At 34.8% G+C, this 17,479-nt stretch overlaps 1 protein-coding gene across 2 annotated transcripts in view; it reads right to left on the bottom strand.

The window, feature by feature from the left end:
- Positions 1 to 16,864, bottom strand: part of LOC126979147 (solute carrier family 23 member 2) — a 34,831-nt gene extending 17,967 nt beyond the window's left edge. Inside the window, exons 1-6 of one of the 2 annotated variants that reach the window (XM_050828383.1) lie at positions 16,744 to 16,864; positions 14,577 to 14,633; positions 8,413 to 8,517; positions 5,762 to 5,882; positions 3,870 to 4,103; positions 1,858 to 1,993 (exon numbers count right to left, since the gene is read on the bottom strand). In XM_050828383.1, the coding sequence (XP_050684340.1) occupies positions 1,858 to 1,993; positions 3,870 to 4,103; positions 5,762 to 5,882; positions 8,413 to 8,517; positions 14,577 to 14,627 (647 nt within the window). In that variant the 5' untranslated portion in view covers positions 14,628 to 14,633; positions 16,744 to 16,864. Of the gene's footprint in view, positions 1 to 1,857; positions 1,994 to 3,869; positions 4,104 to 5,761; positions 5,883 to 8,412; positions 8,518 to 14,576; positions 14,641 to 16,743 lie in introns of both variants that reach the window. The other variant, XM_050828382.1, reaches the window with a different exon arrangement.
- Between the last annotated feature and the right edge of the window lie 615 nt (positions 16,865 to 17,479).

Genomic DNA, 17,479 nt, shown 5'->3' with positions numbered 1-17,479 from the left:
CGGTAAACGTGTAAATGCATAGCCCCACGCATACACATACACTAATACAAGCCGATCGGCCGCCATTATGAGATTTGACATCGTCAGTGACAGATCAGTTTGCGTCGCAACAAAATATTTTAAAAATGCCGTCGTGCGTTGTGAAAAAGTTTAAAAACAAAATGATTATTAAGGGAGAAAAAATTGTGTAACTGGTATACACACCGTACATACACTAGCATAAAGGCGCTTCACTTGCTAATATCACGGCGCGGATTCCTTCTTTTTTTACTAGTCCGTGCTCCAACCAAACAACTATTTTGATTTTGTTCATACTTTTCGATGACAATTTTGACAGGTATTTGATACATTCTATTGTTGACATATTGTAAACTCAGTTTACGTCAACATGCTCAAAACGTATTGAATTCACTTTATGTTTAATCGAGATCAAGACTGGCATTTGAACTCGTTTAGGTGACAGAGTATAATTAAACTCAGTTCGAAGTGTCATTGGTGAAATCGGGATGGCCTTTCGGCTGGCTTCCGTCCGTTTGGATATCCACCAAGCCGCACTAAACGTTACTGTTTTGTTATTCAAGGGTCGATTTTGGCACGGCATTCTTCATTTGGCTTGTTGAAGCATTCGTGAATGGCCAGCTTTATAAACACTTGGGCAGTCATACTGACTCGTTGCATAGTGAAGTACCACTAGATGGCGCTTGCTATCCGGTGCAAAGATTAGTATGCAGTCATGAGTTAAGTTGTTAAGCACCCGTGCTCCTGAGAAGGATGCATAATATAGAATTCTGTATTAATTAATACCGTCTGGTATTGCTTTAACAAGCAAAATTTTGATCCTTACCTCCAAATTAACAGCGAAAATATTTTAACAACTTAAAACTATTTTATAGTACGACCTTAATTTTAAATAAGATTCCAGTTAGCGAGGTTTTCAATTAAAAACACTCTAAGTAATAACGTGATATTAAAATTCCGAGAATTGCATGATTGCTTTATGTTTCATAGAAATAGATTACCCTGTGCTTATAATGGTTAGGTTCAGTACAGATATGCGAAATCGATACTGCACTGTCCGATGAACTACTTTCAACGGTGAACAGCTGTTTGGTTTGTGTTGCTGCAGAGGATTTACTTGTATTTGGTGAACCTCTGTTCCCCTGGTGCCTCAAATATAAAATTTATATAGCACAATACTAAGTCTGTTTGTTTGTCTGTTTGCTAAGGGCCTTGTATTCTGAAACGCGTATTTACTTCACTAGAGTATCTATTAAATGATTCCATATTCAAAAATCCTCTATTAAGTTGGTACTCTAAGACCGTGAGATTAATAACGACATTAAATCAACCAGGATCATAACAAATATAGTATCATACAAACAAAGTCAGTATGTCTGTCATGTCATGTTGCGAGGGAGTAGAGATGGCGTTCTGAAATCCATTAATCGAAGAATCGATTTTTGACCATAAATGTTTTTTTCATCCTACAAAAAATAAAAATAAATGTCCAACAAACAAATCGAGGGTCAATTTTTACTCTTTCCATCAGATTAGCTGTAACCTTTGTAACATAGCATATATAAAAAAATAAGTACTTGACGGCGCATACACTCGCGCACTTCCACCTCGGCCATCTTTATTTAAAATTTCAAATTCATGTTATGTAGTACTCTTCTTTTAAATTATTAATTTGTGCAGTATAATCAATAAACTCAGTCAAAAGACCAGAACCGTCTAATTATGACAGTTCACCCTGTCAGTGAAAATAGTGATAAGGTAAATAAAAAAAAATAAAAGTGGTCCTTCGAGCCGGAAGGCGTAAGGCTGGTTGTTTATGTTATCAAAGACATTACGTACCCGGCAGCTATCCCCCACTGTTGCGAGGCCGCGGACGCTGCGTGGTCGAACAGCGTGAGTCCCACCAGCGACACAGTGGGCACTATCGTCAGCGGCGTTACGAAGCGGAGCAACGACCCGATAATGCCAAAGAATCCTTCAAACATACATAAAAATCCTTTATAAAAACTAAGGAAATTTATTGAATATAAAGTTTTACTGAATGATCAAACAAATCTGGTGTCTTCACCATTGTTACTTATTTCTTCTGGAGAACCAAGTCATGCGACGAGGGTATAAAAGAGTGGTTTTCGGCTCATTCAATTCAGTCTCGTTTCAGAATTTGGCGAGTAAACATCTCCTGATGATGCCTCGTGCATAACACCTGTCAATAATGACTTAGAGAAATAATAATAATAATTAAAAAACACTCATAATATTCACACATTAAAACTAAAGAGACATACTAAGCTAAGTCTTCCAAACTGTAACCTAAATTCTCTCCAGCCACTACACTTGTCGGGTAGTTGAGGAAAGTGAAAAGGGTGGTGTTTTTGTCCAAATGTGTAATCATTACTGTGATTCGGCCTGAAGAGCGCCGTATCTAGTGAAATTACTGGCCAAAAGAGACTTGACATCTTATGTCTCAAGGTGACGAGCGCAGTTGTAGTGCCGCTCAGAATTTTTGAATTTTTCAATATTCTTGAGCGGCACTGCATTATAATGGACAGGGCGTATCAATTACCATCAGCTGAACGTCCGGCTCGTCTCGTCCATTGTTTTCATAAATAAATAAATAAATAAAATATGTTCGACCAGCAAGTAGCACTATAATTGTGGAAATCTCCCTGTCTGAATGTTACTGTTTCACGGCTAAACTACCTATCCGATGTTAATTAACATTTAGTAATACGTGATTTGAGGTAGAAAGTCCTAAAATTAATTCTTTATAACTGAATTGATTTTGAATTTTTTATTTTGATTTGGAAGCAAATGGAACTCTCTCAACTTCAAAATATTCTTTATTATCGCTCTTTTATAGTAATACCAAGTTATCTGTGAAGTGGCAATAATAGGAACTACTACGGTCGCCATGTTGAAATGTCATTCGACTGTCAGTGTCTACTACTTTCGAGTGTTCCGTCTGTTTTTGCGATACTTCTGAATTTTAAGCGTTAAATATTCCCCGACTTTGGCGACTCCCATCAGTTCACAGATAAGTTGTTTACACTGTAAATAACTATTTATTGCTTTTTTTTTAATAAAAGGGGGCAAATGGGGAAGAGGCTCACGTGATGGAACATTGTGAGGAAACCTCCCATGGGCATCCGCAACACCTGGTCCTTCAGTCAAGAAGAAGTCAAGCGTTGCCGGCCTTGGGAGTATGATCTAATCTTGAAGGTCCCTAAGTCGTGGTTCGAGAAAACTGCAGCCGCTAACGTGAGTCCATAAAGTGGCTGTGCAAGGCACGAAATTTCTCGCAAGCAGCTCGGTTGTAGAATGCCAGACGTCAACATGATGCGGGTGCATTTTGACGTTATATCCGGAAGTTTACCAGTGGGAGGCTCCTTTGCACACGATGCCGGCTAGATGATTGGTACCACAACGGCGCCTTTTCATTTTGCCAGTAATGTGAAAGCATTATTGTGTTTCGGTCTGAAGGGCGCCGTAGCTAGTGAAATTACTGGTCAAATGAGACAATGGCACAATTGAAGTGCAACTCAGAATTTTTGGATTTTTCGAGAATTCTGAGCGGCACTGCATTGTAATAGGCAGGGTGTTCAATTATAATCAGCTGAACGAAGACGTTCAAGAGACGAGCAGGAGCTCGTCTCAACCCTTATTGTCATAAAAAAGGAAGATGTGTTATCAAAGAATGGGCTGTTGGCTAATATTAATATTAGTATCACTCCTTCCACCCTCACACGCAGTCGGCCCGAGATCCGAGTCTCCTAACGAGACGCCCCGCGTCTGTGAGTTATAAATTTGGACTTTTTCACTATACAGTAGTTTGCACTTTGCCTTAAGTATACCTCCGATAACTTGGAAGAGTGCTGATACTGCAATAGCGCCAGATAGCTCACACATTCTGCTCATCCATACGGCCTGTCGCTGCTCGTGGCTCATCGCAGTCAGTGTCGCTTCGTCCGGACACTTCCACGCGGGCAAGCCCAGGATCGCGAGGGTTGGCACCAGAAATGAGATGGTACCGCCCTGGACGATTGGTAGACGGCAGCCAAATGTTGTTTGTAGCCATGTAATCAGACCTACAAATGAAAACTTCAAAACTTTACTATGACTATGTAACTTCTAATTTTCAAATGAGTTTAGTATACATACTCAATAATCACCAAAACAGATGTCTAGATAGACTGTGACTGTGTGAGACAGCTGTGAATACGTCGAAAAAAATGGCGGCGAACTATTAACAGCTACTTTCAACAATGCAGATTCAAATGTCAAAACAAAGTTACTAACATATCGTGAGTATACAACGTAGCTATCTTGAACACTAAACTAACAAACAGAATAGGATTATATAATCATATCAATGTAATAATAACACTTAGTTGCCCTTGTTTTCAGGAGGCTATTTTCAGGCAGTTTCAGAGCAAGTTAACTTACTTGGTAATTTTCTTAAAAAATCCGTATTCAGGCATTACCAGAACTGGTTATGCCTCTTTAGTGAAGGGACATTCTAGAGTGAACATCTAGCCTGCATGACAAGTAAGGCATGATGTGCGAGAGAGAAGGGAGATAAGAACGTTCTATGAACTCGAGCGAACGTTCTATAATTGTGTGAAAAGGACGAAATGATGTAGACAACCAAGTCGACACAATTTAAACCCAAAGGACAAGTAAGTCACTGGGTGCGATTCCCGTGTACAGAATGTAGTAATGGATTAATAATTATAAGTCTTTCATAATCTGTATGCAGTTTGTAATAAAGATAAAGAACATAAACACGATAAAGCAATACATCCGACGACACCTTCAAGGTTTAATTAATCTGTAAAACTTGAGATTCTCGTTATTATAAGAGTTTTCAAAGATTACATTTGCAATATCTCACACAAACACACATTTTTGCTTACACATAATGTATAGTAATTTTAATGCTTTTCTAGCTATAGTATACCTATGTATAGTTTTACAAATTCTGATACTGCAATCTAGGGCTCACCCGGCACCCCTCCTGTGATCTGTTATACATGGTCAACCTACTTCAGACACCGTCTCCTAACAAATACCATCTGTTGATAAATGTCACACTTATTTATCTACCGAATTAGTTAAAGATTTTTTGTGAGGAGAAATAAACAGATATATTATTTATGTCTAGTGCAAGTGTATTCTTTTTGTTACCAAAAAGGATCGCCGTTCCAAATCTTAGGTTCCACAAAGTTGCTGATTCATTTATGTGGTAATAAATGTAAAACTATTTTCTCGTAATACATTGCAATTAAGGTTAAATTTTTAACCCCATATAAAAAATTGCCAGAAAATGGAATATTTTGACAAGCCAATGACAGTCTACATTTTATACTTGTAATGTTTACTTTGCAAAAAAGCTGTGGAATGAGCATCCTTGTGCGGTGTTGTTGGCACGATATGACATGGGTACCTTCAAAAAACGCTTACACCTTCTTTAAGACCCGGTAACTCTCCTGTGATTCCTCTGGTGTTGCAAGCAAACAAAAAACAAGCAATCACTTAACACTAGGTGACCCGTACGCTCGTTTGTCCTCCTTTTCCATAAAAAACGTTTCCCTATTATCTGTGAAATCACAAGCGTCCATCCATTTTTATAATATTTACATTTATTATATACTACATTTATTATATATATTCATTTAACCAGCACTTGATGATGCAAGACATACAAATTTGCAAGGTTTAAATAATTTAAAAAGACCGTTCAAACCTGTGACGAAAATCATTGTTGATATTATATTAGATCTATCGGGGTCTGTCTCCTCCATGCACAGAGCTGGACACAGAATAAAGGGTATCGCTACTATAGCGCCAATCATCGTAAGATAATGCTGAAAGAATGAAAGAATCATGTGAAATATTAAATAAATAAAGGAATATTCAGTAACAATCTAGAAAACAAAGTAAAGGTTTACAAACAAGAAACTCTTGAACGGGTGCTGCTTGTGGTGCCAGGTCGATCTGTTATAGTTAATAAATCATTGTATTTGTTGGATGCAATTACTAATTATGACAATAATCACGACTATCATGTTCACGAAGCATCCTCACACAAACAATGAATTCAAGCTTTAAATGTTGATGCATCCAGTATACGATAATTTGTACAGTTTATTCATTATTACTTTTTATGAAAAATTTGACATTATTTAAACACGTTTCATATATTGGATGCAGCACCTTACAAACTAATTTGTTATTTATATTACAACCATTGTAAAATATTCTATTTGATTGAAAAGAGTCGCCCTTGAGTTTCTTATGTTCTTCTCATATGGTAGATTCAGTAATCAAAAAGAAATTTTTATCGTAACAAATCAAAAGCGTATAGTTTAAGCCCAATTGAATAAAATTTATTTGACTTTGACTTTGGAAACGATTTTAAGCTGTGTTCTAGGCGTTGCTAATGTCGTTATATTTTATATTGGCAGTAGTATATTATTGTATTGTATTTGTCTCTAGGTAAATAATAACTAGGTAACTGAAAGCTGTCTATAAGAAGATCGTTTAAATTTTGAATTTTTTTATGGAAGAAGAGGACAAACGAGCGTAGTGATCACTGTCGCTCACATCCTCTTGAAACACCAGAGGAATTACAGGAGCGTTGCCGGGCTTGTAGAAAGGTATACTGTATACACGCTTTTCTTGACATATCGCCCCGGAAACACCGCACGACGAAGCTCATTCCACATCTTGGTTGCACGTGGAAGAAAGTTGTTTGAAAACCGTAATGTGGAGGAACGCCACACATACAGATGGTGAGACTGATATCCTAATATATGGCGTGTCGTGCGAAGGTGGAATTCGGTGGCAGGAGTTAGGTGAGACAGCTCTTCTGAACATTCCCCGTAATAGATGCGGTAGACGACACACAATGAAGCGATGTCTTCACACAACGCCACGCATTTCACCACAATTAACAGGGAGGGACAATATAACTACGAATTAACATCAAATAAAATGCTTACTTAAAAAATGACAAGATAACATACAATAAATCAATTATTGACAAAACGCTGTTCAGCTTTAGTCTGATGTTGGCTTTTCTAAATATTAGGTTTATTATGTTATAAAAATACGAAACTAAATCAATATATATATTAATTGTATGTTATGGAACATTATGGTAAAATTGTTTCTATTTTCAACACATAGTTTGCAAGGCAGAAGTCAAGTATGTATGCGAGAAAAGCAGGTTATCAACTGTAAAGTAGATCCTGTAGATGAAGCCACAACCTGAGAGTTGAACAAAGCAAACAGAATTTTGTAGCGAGGCGGTACTCGAACGGTTAGCTCAGTTGGTTAGAGCACCGGCACGGAACGCCGGAGGTCGTGGGTTCGAATTCCGCATCGTTCATAAAATTTTGTTTTTCAAAATTTTATTTGTGTATTAATCCTAGAAGTGAGGGTTATCACTTTAAAAACATAACATATTGTTTAGATTTACAAGAGCGACATCTCAAGTCAATTTCCTAATATGCAAATATTGGGGTTGAAAAGGTTATCAACTGTAAAGTAGATCCTGTAGATGAAGCCACAACCTGAGAGTTGAACAAAGCAAACAGAATTTTGTAGCGAGGCGGTACTCGAACGGTTAGCTCAGTTGGTTAGAGCACCGGCACGGAACGCCGGAGGTCGTGGGTTCGAATTCCGCATCGTTCATAAAATTTTGTTTTTCAAAATTTTATTTGTGTATTAATCCTAGAAGTGAGGGTTATCACTTTAAAAACATAACATATTGTTTAGATTTACAAGAGCGACATCTCAAGTCAATTTCCTAATATGCAAATATTGGGGTTGAAAAGGTTATCAACTGTAAAGTAGATCCTGTAGATGAAGCCACAACCTGAGAGTTGAACAAAGCAAACAGAATTTTGTAGCGAGGCGGTACTCGAACGGTTAGCTCAGTTGGTTAGAGCACCGGCACGGAACGCCGGAGGTCGTGGGTTGGAATCCCGCATCGTTCATAAAATTTTGTTTTTCAAATTTTATTTGTGTATGTAAGCGAGTCATCAGCAAACTGAAGCTGAACAGCATTTTGTCCAATTTTATTAAAATTCAAATATATTTATTCAAAATAGGGTATGATATCACTTATTGAAAGTCAAAAACCACCACCCATTCGAAAAAGTATGTTTCAGACCTGAGAAGAACGGGCGCAAGAAACTCAGCGTGCTTCTTTATTTTTTATAAAAAATATGGTTACAATGTAGTATCGTACAAAAAAACTTATTATTTAATAGCCTGAGGGCGGTCGCTCCATTCCCTATATGTGATATCATTAAGACAGTCATTTATGTTATAGTCTCCTTTACCACACAATATTGTTAAGTTATTCAATGCAATATTGTAGTTACTTACTTGTAACGCCATAAATATACAAAGGTACCAAGGCGGAGTATCGTCGATGCCGTACGTCACATTACCTTTGCGTTGCTCATCCTCTCCTGGTACATGAATATCATACTAAAACATAAAAATCCATAAAACATACAGATTTTCTATTGTACACAGATATATACATATAAATGAAATTGCACAGTGTTTTATAATGTAGAAATAACAACTTTCGGTTAAGTCGAGTTAGTAAGTCTTTTGCGGGGCGATGTATATTCTTTTACAACAAGATCCCAGAAAATGTTAAAAAAAATGTACCTATTACGAAATTCAAAGGAATTGTTAAAAAGCTTTAGTGTGACCATAAGTTATAACATACTAGCTTTTACCCGCGACTTCGTGCGTGAGAAATAGTTACTTTGGACAGTATTTTTTTTTTGCGCCCGTTTTCTCAGGTCTGCGGCATACATTTTTAAATGTGTGGTAGTTTTTGACTTTCAATAAGTTATATCATATCCTATTTTGAATAAAAATAATCAAATTTCAATTTAACTTTATGCACATGGCTTTATTAAAACCAATGTATATTTTGTCTGTATGTCTGTTTCTTCCGGCTAATCTCCGCTCAACTAATTTATTTTAATAAGATGTTACTCTAAGACTTACACACTTCCATTGAATAAAATGATAATTTATTTGCTCAAAACCCGATAATATGAGGTATAAAAATATTGTAAGCCGAATCACCCTCAAAAACCATTAGGCGGTTTTTGAGGTCAATAAAATGGAGAGGCCTGAACAAGGCGAGGCCTTAATAAGAATTTCTAACAAGTAATATAGCCGAGATAACATGTGCCTTGCCATGCTGTGAAACAACGCGTAAATATATTGTGTTTCAGTCAATTACATTCAATACGTATAGACAAATCACGTCGTATAAAAACAAAGCCGAAATATGGAACATACCATAAATTACACCATAGTAAACTTCGACTGCTATGTATATACATTGCCGCATTTACACCACTTGTTTAAAATATTCTTGGTCAATAAGCAGCAATGTGAATCATTCACGGCCGTTGTCAATAACATATCTCTAGTTACGGATACATTACTGTCACCGTTTAATCTTATCTATCTATCCATAGTTATGTCCAATGCTTTATTTCGATAGGTTATTGAAATGTAAGTAAGTGTAAAAGGATAGATTTGTCTACCTCTAGTAAGTTAAACTAAGGATAGGTTATTGAAAACGGCCGTTATTGATTTCATGTCCTTATACTTGTATGTATAGCACGTCATTGGTTTCAGTATATCTAATAATGGTAACTCTTCTGCTATTTGCAACTATAAGAAAAAAATATTCCAATTCAATAGGTTCTTATTAAATTTCTCTTAAAAGATTTAAATCCTTTTCACTTTGACATTCTAAATTTATTCATATTGCCGTTATATTTCAAACGATCGCCGCGCAAGTTCCTCAATATCAAAACAAAAAATTAAGCTTCGTTTTTACAATCTTTTATACTCTTACCATAGTACGCCCCGCTTCGATCCTTGCCCCCTACTATGGAGGGTAGAGGCAAGGAGAATCATCTCATATGGGAGAAAAGTTGAAAGTGTAGCTTATGCTGTAGGAACAGTTCACAAATCTTCCACACTGGTGTAGGCAAAGAGTATGGTATGAAGTATGAGTGTAGCAATTGTAAACGAATTGAAATATGCCGCGTTAAAAATTTAATATTATTGTTAATGATTGAAAATTTCAATAATTTACGTTCCACATATAAATAAATGTAATGCATATAAATGAAACGTGCACCTGGAGTGAATTTTAATTTGGCGCTGCTTTTAAGATCTACCCTGATGCTAATGTAGCACCACCCTAATTTAATGCATTTTGGCGGACACTTTTTTATACACAGATGTGTCAAATTGTCAAATTCATATGACGTTCATTCGATGATTTTTAGCTTTTTTAAAGCAACGCGCTTGTGATTTCGCTGGTGTTACAAGAGAGTTGGGGCCGAGTTGATCATCTCGTTGCTCCTTCTCTTTCATAAAAAATAAAATTAAAATTAATTCATCAAATTTTTCGTTCGTGAGAATTATTTCGTGTTTTCATTCGAGCGCTCAAAACTCGACTCCCAGTTTACTACTGAAACGATCTACACCACAGCTAATAAAATAAATAAAATATATACTATGGTTTTTATTAATAGCTGTAACCTACTTAGATATTCTTAATGTTATAGAATAATAACTATTTAGGTTACCAAGCAGTTAATTTATTACTGTGCACTAAAGATAACTTGCTTATCGATCATAATTTGCCTCTCAATTAATATGTATGATACCAATGCTTCTAATTACTATGACTCATCAATAATACATAATAAAACTCACGTTTTATAGGTAGTTAAAGTCAGTATTAAACTCGACCATAATAAATTATTAATAGTTAAATTAATAAACATACTTGCTAAATATTAATGTGTCTACATCAATATTATAGCCAATAATGAAACGATTCTAAAAAGCGGCGATACAGGTCGGTCTTACAACAAAATAGGGATAGCAGATAGGTGATGTTCTACGTGGGAGTGAGAGCGAATCTATAGTGGTCGCCATTTTAGATTCGTTTCTTTATTGGCACGGGCTATACAGAAAGGAGCATAACTAATTACTGAATGAAAGCAGATGGAGATAACTCGCGAGTTGAATGCATAGTTCAGGAGTGCGATAGTGATGTGCCCTAATTATACGATAGTCATGAGTGTGTCGATAAATTTAAACAATGCTACAAGTCAGTTAACCATTTTAACCTAATAAATGAATCTTCAACACACATGTCTAAAACATTTTTCGCCACTTTAATATTTCACTTTAATATTTATTGAATACGAAATATCAATTTGATACTGTGAAAACTGTAAAGGGAGAATGAAACTGTTTAGTTTCTGGCCGGTTCTTATCAGACCAAGGACTCTTGAACCGATGGGCGATGGACTTTCATAAGTGCAAAAATTGTACCGAAATGAATAAATAAATTTCATTTAATTCTATTATATTATAAATCTTCATCATCAAATAAAATACTAAAAAACTACGAGGTTCATACTGCATATATTTACAATTATTACTCTAAGTGAACACGTACATGGAGAATGAGTAGGAATCGGTAAACATATACTAATATGTGTCTCCTCGTGTATGTTAACATTTTAAATAAACAAATTGTTTATAACAAGACCTTGCAAAAGCATTTGTATTTGTAGGTTTTGATTGCGTATTATTTAGGCATATATGCCGTGATTTTAACTTTAAATCAGTAAGCATAAATAATGATTGTGACTACCAAGTGAACCCATAGCTTAGTGGTAGCAGTAACCCTGAGATCTAAGGGTTGAAACGTGATAGATGTTAAATCTGATGTCATTTGCTTGATGAATAATCATATTCATAGGTGGTGCATTTTTATATTATGTATAACTGAAATATTTTGAATCAAAATAGGATATTATAATATATTGAAAGTCAAACCACCCATACCAAAAAGTATGCCTCAGACTAATTTTTTCATTAAATACGGTATATCGATATATGGTTAATATGTAGTATCGTACAATAAAACTTATTATTTAATAAGAGGGCAGTCGCTCCATTCCCAATCTATGGTATCATTTTCATATTATGTAAAGGTTACTTTACTCCACAAATGTTTTTAACAATTCTTTTGAATTTAGTTTATGTTTATGTATTATATTTAATGTTCAAATCCGGTACATAATCATAATCTTGCCGAGTTGACTAATAAGAACTACTAAAAAATCTTTACTTTTAAATATGTTTGACACAACGTCGTAATATAGGCTGGGACTTTAATACATACATTACATACATTTGCCCAAATTAGTTTGCCATAATTAGTAACCAAAGATTTAAAATAGTTTGGGTAGGAAACTTCATAGTCTTTTAATATTTAACTGAAACCCTCGTGAATATAACTACGCTGAGTTTCAGACTCATCATCACAAACCGTTCATCGACGGTCAAGCCATAGCGATGCGTAGAAATGGGAGCTCTCTCTCTCTGGTTGATACTAGAAGCCGAATCCCACCACCTGTCCGGTGTTACATCAAAATTCAAATTCTTTAAACGAGACTTTAGACCATCAAGATATACTACCCACTTTTTTTTTATGGAAAAGGAGGACAAACGAGCGTACGGGTCACCTGTTGTTAAGTGATCACCGCCGCCCAAGTTCTCTTGCAAGGAGCGTTTCCGGCCTTTAAGGAAGGTATACGCGCTTTCTTTGAAGGTACCAATGTCGTATCGTCCCGGAAACACCGCACAAGTAAGTTTATTCCACAGCTTTGTAGAACGTGGAAGAAACCTTCTTGAAAACCGCACTGTGGAGGACCGCCACACATTTAGATGGTGGGGATGATATCATACTTAAAGGCCGGCAACGCATCTCTTGCCTCCTGGTAAGAAGAAACCATTTAATTATATGAAAAAGAAACCTTATTATTTATTACTTTTTGCGACACTTTCTTCACATCTGTACAAATAATAATATAATATCCTTGCGACAAGATCGTGACTAAAGAATAAAATCTGATAGTTGTCGGATATTAGAATTTAACTTTATTATTTTTTAACTAAAATTTTGCTACCCAAGTGAAGTTATTCGAAGCACTAATAACTAATTTTGCCAAATCGTGCGATGATTTTTTAAGTTTCTGACCATTTCATTTGATATAGATGGGATGTGAATGGATTATTTAATTTAAATAAAACACTTTTAAAGGATTAAAACGCGTGTAATTGTAACTGTTTTTATTTTAGATTTTTGTGTAAAAGTTACATTTCTAATTTAATAAAACATTCGCGTTAATCAAAGAAAATACTGTGGATTAACTACTTCAATGACGTAATTATTTTGTTTTCTACAGTGGAACAGTGCGTGTCATATCCTAGAAGAGACTTGTGGGTAACGGTTTCTGTATTTTGAAACACATACTTTTTAAATATAATTTCTTAAGATGAGAATAATATGTTCCAGTTACGTGCGAAACGGAAAGTTACAACCACAGACATTTTTGCTCACAGAGTCTATCCACATGCAAATTCAAATCATCACCTCAGTCAAGGCTTGGATTTAAATTTAACGATTATAAACAGTTAAAATCGGCTTGTATCTGTTAAGTATTTTGTTGGAAGAGTACCTTAACGTTAAGGGACTTTAGAGTTTTATAACCCTTGGATTCCGAAAGAGTCGAAACCACACGAGCTAGAAAAAACCTACTAAAACCTACGCTCTTTATTTTGGTGTTGTTAAATAAATTTTAGATAAATACTTACATTACAAGTGGCTCGGCGATGGAAAAAACTAGTCTAAGAATTTATTCAATAAATACTTTTATAGGTAGGTAGTTTGGGCACACAAGTAAATTAAGTTAATGATAAAACCGAATATTAGTTATGTACCTACCTCTACTAAATATTTGGTTTCGTTTTAGGACTGACTAAAAATATATGTCACCCTACTCCCATAAAACTATATGAGTTAAAGGTAGAACAAAACTATATATAATGCTAACTGTACCTAAACATTTATTCGGTTGCTAAGTGTTATCAGTATTTGATTCAGTGATTTCACCCTAACCGCGTTTGCGACGTGTTCGATGAGGACAACATCCAGAATGTATTTAAATTAATTAATTTGGGTCATAGTTAAATAAATTCGGGAAAAATGCGACTTAGATTACAAGCGCTTTCATCTTATTCAAGAATGAGCTGAATGCAATGGTGGCATTCATTGTTCGAGATCGCTTTCCTGCCTTTTTCAGACGATAGATTTTCCTATCCAAGTAATGTATATGTAACTAATAATCACATAGCAATACCTTTTATTAACGCGTGTAATTATTACTGTTTTTTTTTACATTTTTTTTTATGTAACAGTTACATTTTTATTTTATTTAACCCGACGATACGTGTTTCAGAGCACATTTTAAACCCCTTTTTAGCAAAAACCTAATGTTAAAGTACACACATTTTAATCATTTGAAAAGTATTTTATTTATAATATCACATACCTACCTACCTAAGCAATGTTATAGTCGAATGCAGAATGTATTAATTAATGGTATTTTAAAATACAAAATGTTATTATAACTTACCGTTTCATTCGACATACGGTGCAATCCAATCTGGATATTTTGTTGAACCATTGTTTACTGAAAACTAAAATTTAATCATTTTTTTATATAAGTAGAGAAATATTTATTCAAACAAAAAAGAAGTTATAACAATATTTACAATACTATTATTACATTAATTAATAAAACTATCATTACGGGGAAGCGTACCAAGAATACTGGCAGCATTTCCACGTTGGATAGCAAGGCTGATCCGTTGACTGAAATAGCTGCCAGCCCTTAGGTTTCCAGTGGCACAACGATGTAAGACTCACTGAGACCCACATATTTGCGACGCTTGCTGTCTTCGGCAGTCGCAGCAGTAGCGCCATCACCAACTGACGGTACTTTTGTAATATCTTTCATCAAATCGTATTGAAATTCTTGTAGGTACTCGTCCATATATTTTTTTGACCAAAAGCAATTTTTTTGTGTTAAGAGGCACATATCCCATCATTGATTTGAATATAATAAAAAATTATACACAGTAGGAACCTACTTATATAGTTTGACATGAATAGCTTTCGGTAAGTATTAAGTAAGCATAAACAATATTTTTATGTTGCTTAGTATAAATTATAAAATGTTTATCATTTTAATTTAAAAATACTAATATTTTCAACAATGCGTCGAGCTTAGAACAAACAATGGTTGATCAACAAATTGAATATGACTTCATCTTGTAATAAAATAATATCTTCCTAATAATATTGTATACCTAGAACAAATTTCTAACAGACACAAGACCAGAAGTGTCTTCTCCATTTTTAAAAGACTAATATTGGTCGGGCCTTTATCTCATATCACTTATTCAATTTTACATGTAAATATATGCCAATATGCCTTCTGTCTGTCTGCCTCTGAGTACGCACGCAAGATTCTCCACCTGATTTTAAATAATATTATGCTTAGGGCCGATTTTTCAATCCTCAGATATATTACCAGATAACTATCGAGATAATAAAATAACTTACTGTTTATCTAACGATTAAGAGTTTTGAATTTTTCAAACGCTTTTTATCGTAAGAATAGTTGTCTGTGGTATTGTCGAAGCAACCTCACACTTCATACGTGCAAGCGAGATGGACATATATATTATTTAACGCATAAGACAGAGAAAGGATGCTTGTTTGACATTAGACATTTATCACAACAATTAATAACAACAAACCTCTAATTCAAATAAACGATATTTGTTCAGTTTATTTCAATTTAAATTTGGTTTCGTGGTACTTACTTCTATGATATTGAGGTAAAAAATACTACAAACCTTTGCGTTTCATATTTAATTTTATCCTCAATCAATGAGATTAAGTAGGCAACAGTATCTTTTTTTAGTCGAAATCTCCTCCAGAACTCATTATCGTTCCAGATAATGTTGTGATCTGGTCTCTCTCTCACAACTCTGGTTTTTCTGTCCGAAGAGTTTACAAAGTTGAGGAAATGGATTTCTTCTTCAATTCGCGAAGTCGTCAATTTTCTCAAAAATATCCATTATATTATAATTTCTACTATATGAGATAGTAAAAACATAAATTACGTGAGTAGTCGTCAAAAGATGATAGTTATTAGATCATTAGATCTTTTGACATGAGCATAGATAATACACTTATAACTAGAGAATTACTTATCTACACATCTATATGTGATATATAGTATATATAAAGAAATGTATATATGTTAGGCTTTCCTAAAAAACTTAAAAACACGTCCTAATTATCCCACCGATAGCTCTTAACCGGCTCCCAAAGGGGCCGATAAATATAATCACCCGATTAGTCTTAATTCGTTCGATAACTTCTATCTGCCTGTTAAAAAATTCGAAATTGCGCTATCCGTCGAATTTCTCTTATCTAGTTGTTTAACTGAAGATTGAAAAATCGGCCCTTAATCGCAGAAGATACCTAGGCACATAATTTTTAACAGATATGTCCTGGCGGCTAATAATCTTTATTAATAAAACGATAGAGGTCTTCATTTGTGAGTGCATCTCGGAAAACAGTAATTTATAGATTTCAATTAAATCTTTTTTATGCGTATTCTTGTAACAGACACGTTTTAAAATGGCTAACTTTTAATATTAAATTGTCAATGTTCTGATGTGCATTGCTGTAAGTGTACCCAAATAAATAAATAAATAGACACTCACCAAAATCAATGTGAATCAGTAATACAAGTTTCACTTTGCGTCGCTTGGTATTTGTAGCATTTATATTACAATTGTTCTCATTTAGGATGTTACATGCGCGCGCGCCAATCAGAAACCTATAACAAACTGTTGCATACAACGTAGGTACAACACGATCATTGTACTCGTACCTAAGTAGTTGTCAACGATATGTTAATTAAACAAATTGAAGGCAGTGATGCTGATAATTCAGAGATCTTGTTTATATCTGCTGGAAATAAGTTAAGTTAATACTCAGATTGTTGTACAGCTTTCCCATTTAATCACTAAAAGGTATAATAGTATTGCCTATTTTTTATTTAGTCTCGTTTTTTTAACGGGCAAGACGTTAATCTGTAGGTAAGTAATACTAGAAAATCGCTTTCCAAGTCACAAACATCACATTTTAAGAAATTCTTGTGTAAAGTTGAATAAATATTAGTGTATACATGTGGGTTGGGCTACTAAGTCATGATGTCATTTAAAGAGTGACAGTAAGGCTGCCAATTTTTGTCAGTCCGTTAATATGAATCACGTGACCAGTTTTGTGTTCTTAACTCAATTTTACATGATTGGGGTTTGAAACGTTTTTCTGGAATTACGTCCAATTGCGCTCGTCACTTTGACTGTTCGATATTAGAAGTGAAATGAAATGTATTTATTGCGTTGAATACAGTATACATTATAGATCTTAAATTTATTGCAGTGTCATCTATTC

The sequence above is a fragment of the Leptidea sinapis genome, chromosome Z (genome assembly GCF_905404315.1).
Source record: "Leptidea sinapis chromosome Z, ilLepSina1.1, whole genome shotgun sequence".
NCBI lineage: Eukaryota > Metazoa > Arthropoda > Insecta > Lepidoptera > Pieridae > Leptidea > Leptidea sinapis.
This window is presented reverse-complemented; position numbering and strand designations above follow the sequence as displayed.